We start from the raw sequence: 4,055 nt of genomic DNA, 5'->3' as shown, positions 1-4,055 counted from the left end.
GTGTAGTTGCAAAACTAAACACCACAGCTATAAGCAATTTTTTTTTTCCCCAACACAAATATGAAAGATGACCTAAATAATGTGGAAAGGGTGATTTTGGGGTTAATTTGCTGCATAACAGTTTATGTTGAGCACTTTAACGCTTGTAATTTTAATTACAAAGTCTAATAGCTTCTAGTTTTCCTAGTTACTAAACTAGAGTAGAAAGTTACAATATAGTAGAATGTTTTTATCTTTTATATTTATTATTTGCTGGAAAAGTCATAGATGTAAAAACTAATGATTTTTAATGATATTTATGAATAATATTTGTCCATAAAATTTATTTAAAAAAAAAAAAACGTGAAAGCTAAAACTTTTTCCACCTCATTTTTATAATTTTTGCATGAATTGCTGTGGCTGAGTCGGTGGCGGCTGTGGCTGAGTGGTTAGAGCAGTCGTTCTCCAATGCGAGAGTCGGGGGTTCGAATCCATCAGCAGTAACATGCTGAAGTGTCCCTGGGCAAGACACTGTACCTCTCACTGCCTCTGATGTGTCCCATCAGTGTATGAATGTGATCTAAAGCACTGATTAGTCACATTAGAATGATTTGTTCAATTAGCTTTGTACAGATCTAGTAGAGTGCTGTATGAATGGGTAAATGAGGACACAGATTGTAGTGTAAAGCATTTTGAGTATCTTGAAATAAGATAGAAAGGCGCTATATAAGTACAGTCCATTTACCATAATTGAAAGACATTTGCTATCCTTCTTACCAGTTAATAAATGATGGAATAACCTAAAAGCAGTTCATCCTTAATAGCTTAATTCTTCTTATGCAAATAAACAAAACTTTCAAAATAGCTACATTTTCGCTTTCCACGTGTTACTATAATATCTCTTTTTGAGAAAAATGTACACCGTCTTCGATACTTTATTAATCCCCGGGGGGGCATTTGAGGCATCCAGTGAAATGTTCTAATTATACAGAAAAAAAGACACATTTGGAAAAAAAATAAAAGTATATATATAATACTATACTTTATACTATACTATAAAATAATATAATCTTTACATTACAATTGAGTTGTTTTTTTTATATAATTCTGCATAAAAAAATGTATATTTTTTTACTCATTAAACTACTTTTACTTAAACTTGAACAAATATTTATTTATTGCTTCCACCACTGCTGTAAATGACACCAAGAACTATTGTTATGCTTCGCCAAGAATGCAGGCAAACGAGTAGTAAGCCACGTAAAAACTATCTTCTTCAGGGGATTTTTTTTTAGACATTAAATGGTCTCGATAAAGCTGATTTTAGCTGCGTTGTTAAATAGTTAACTGCTAATCAAAAGCATTCTCTGGGTTTCAAGAACGAGACGACGAGCTATTTAAAAAACAACGATAGCAAGTAGCAATGAACACAGAACTAAAGAATACACGGTTTATTATTGCATGTATTCATTTATTTTAATAGACATTTACTTGGGCTTGTTATTCTTTAAAATGACACGATATTTCCAAGACATTAGAGTAGGAAGTGGCTGTACAAATTAGCTAAATCGATACACGGAAGTCACTTGACTCGGTAGCTATGCTTACATGCTAAGTAGCTAACTACCGGCTATTTCCTGGTTTTCAAACTTTGCATGAATTCGTGTAACTCGTGTTCAGGTGTGCAACTCTAGATAGTTGATATTATAAATTAAGATTTATTAAGTCTTACTATTAGCCAAGCTGTTCTTGAGATTTGCTGTCCCGTCGTTTTGTTTTTGTAACTACACAGCCTGATCAAACCATTATTGCCGGTAGATAGACGGAACCAACAACAGGAAGATGACACTAGAAAACAACACACACTAATGACATTAATGAACTAGCAGACGCGTCGTCGAGCTATGTAAACTCTTGTCACCACTAAATTGCATTTTTCAAGATATTTTTCAAACACTTACATGATCCGAGTTGCTATTAGCGCTGTGATAACACACAGAACTGAAAGTATAACCTGAAATGGATGCCGCCATGATGGAAACATCCCTATCAATCCCAATACCCCCTGCGGTTGCAGGCTGCTCCTCTGACGCAATTTCTTGTGGGAAATGTAGGCGGCGACGACTTGACACGATCGACAGTAGCATGGCAGACGCTGGTGAAAACTTACATGGCTGTGAAAATAATTCGGATTCTGAGGAAGATGGATGCTCAGATACTGATTTTGAAACGTCAAAACTCGGAACTAGAGAATAGTAAGTACTTGTGATTTTGTTTTGAAGCAAATAATGATGGTTCCACACTGCCTGCTAGCTAGCATAACATAAGAACTGTTACCACCTGATATATTTAGACATTTTTCAGTAGGAAAGTTGAATTTTAGTGTTGATGTTGAATTATTAAGCTTTGCAGCAACTAATGAATCATATTTGTTTTAAATAAAAAATAGTACGGCTGAGAAGTTGCACTTGCTAAATAAAAGTAGAGTTTATTTATTAGCTAATTTAAAATGAATTTGAACATTGTGCGACAATAGGTTCAAACTGCTAATTGTTTGTTCTTGCTTCCTTTGTGCAATAAACTGCAATTTTAGTCATGAAACATATATCATTGGGCTGTATTTTCAACGCTGATGGCTGTCCTATTTTGCAGCTGGGAGGAAACTTATCAAAAAGAACTGGATACATTCAAAGACATAGGAGATGTTGGAGAAATATGGTAAGAATGAGTTTTGCTGATGTAATTTGGCACTGGCATGATTGACAATTATCAATTGTCTACTGCTTCTAAAGTTTTTTTTTTTTTTTTTTTTTTTAGGTTTGGTGAAGAAAGCATGAGTCGTGTACTGCGGTGGATGGACAAAGCTAAAATTCCTGAAAGTGCTGCCATTCTTGACATTGGCACAGGGAATGGGGCCTTCCTAGTTGAACTGGTGTGAACAAAGTTTAAATGAATGTTATTTCACAAGAGCCTTATTCAAGTCATCACAAAAGTTCGGTTCACAAAAATCAGAATGATTTGAAAACGTAATTGTCACTGAATTATCCAGTGCAAAGGGGGTATAGGCTAAATATATTGATTAAGCTTAATAAGCAGTAAAGAGCCTTTTACTTCCACTGAACTTTAAAGGAACCTATAGATTATACAATTTAAACAAAATTAAGCAAATTTCACTAATCGGAGAACATGTGCTTTGTTTTTAGTGTATATCAAGTTTTACTGGTACAACCTTTTTGAAAATTTTAAACAAATCTGTAATTGTTACTGACTTTGTTCTTATTTTACTTTGTCTTTATTGTCAGGTTAACCATGGATACAAGAATCTTACCGGTATTGATTATTCTCCAGCATCAGTAGAATTGTCCAGACACGTTCTGCAGGCTGAAAAATTGACTGATGTCACTGTAAAGGTGGGTTCATAATTGTCATAGAAAGCACTCACATGAAATTACACTTTAAAAAGAAACATTGAGACACCGAAGCAAAGAAGTGGTTCTGATCTACAGTATTTAAAACAACCTGACTGTTTCTGCTTCACCTACAAAATGTTACCTTTTCTTGTAGGCGAATTTATTAAAAGAAAGCTATAGGTTTTCATTAAACAAACTTTTTCTCCTAAATCTGTGCAACAGTTGTTGACACATCTTATCTCAAACCTATTCACAACAAATATAAGTGCCTGCAGTCTACAAATCTTTACTGGGGATTTGAACATGTTAAATTGGGATTGAAATTAAAATAAAGCTGGTTGGAGAAACGTCTCTAATGGATTTAGTGTGTAAAGATAGCTGTTGAGATAAAACATGCTATAAACACTGTATATACCTTGTTGGGAAATATGCTATAAGTTTAATACCAAAACATGTAAAGGAAAAAAAAAGCACGTTAGGTAATGATAAACTGATTATAACAACAAAGTCCATGCTCAATAATCCAGGTATAAAATCCAACATTTTTCAGTCAGGTCATCTGGACAGTTTCTGTTTTTGTGTTGAAATGTTTCACCTTCGATCCGGAAGGCTTCATCAGTCAACCTTTTTTGTTGTTATATACCTGGATGACTGAGAAAACAAACT

At 34.1% G+C, this 4,055-nt stretch overlaps 1 protein-coding gene across 1 annotated transcript in view; it reads left to right on the top strand.

The window, feature by feature from the left end:
* The first annotated feature begins 1,998 nt into the window (after positions 1-1,998).
* Positions 1,999-4,055, top strand: part of eef1akmt2 (EEF1A lysine methyltransferase 2) — a 5,530-nt gene continuing 3,473 nt past the window's right edge. The window contains exons 1-4 of the mRNA XM_037686345.1: positions 1,999-2,234; positions 2,632-2,697; positions 2,797-2,911; positions 3,282-3,389. Coding sequence (XP_037542273.1) covers positions 1,999-2,234; positions 2,632-2,697; positions 2,797-2,911; positions 3,282-3,389 — 525 coding nt within the window. The remainder of the gene's footprint in view (positions 2,235-2,631; positions 2,698-2,796; positions 2,912-3,281; positions 3,390-4,055) is intronic.

This window comes from Nematolebias whitei, chromosome 1 (genome assembly GCF_014905685.2).
Source record: "Nematolebias whitei isolate Nwh7 chromosome 1, NemWhi1, whole genome shotgun sequence".
NCBI lineage: Eukaryota > Metazoa > Chordata > Actinopteri > Cyprinodontiformes > Rivulidae > Nematolebias > Nematolebias whitei.
Note: the sequence above shows the minus strand (reverse complement) of the source record. Positions and strands in the feature narration are given on the sequence as shown.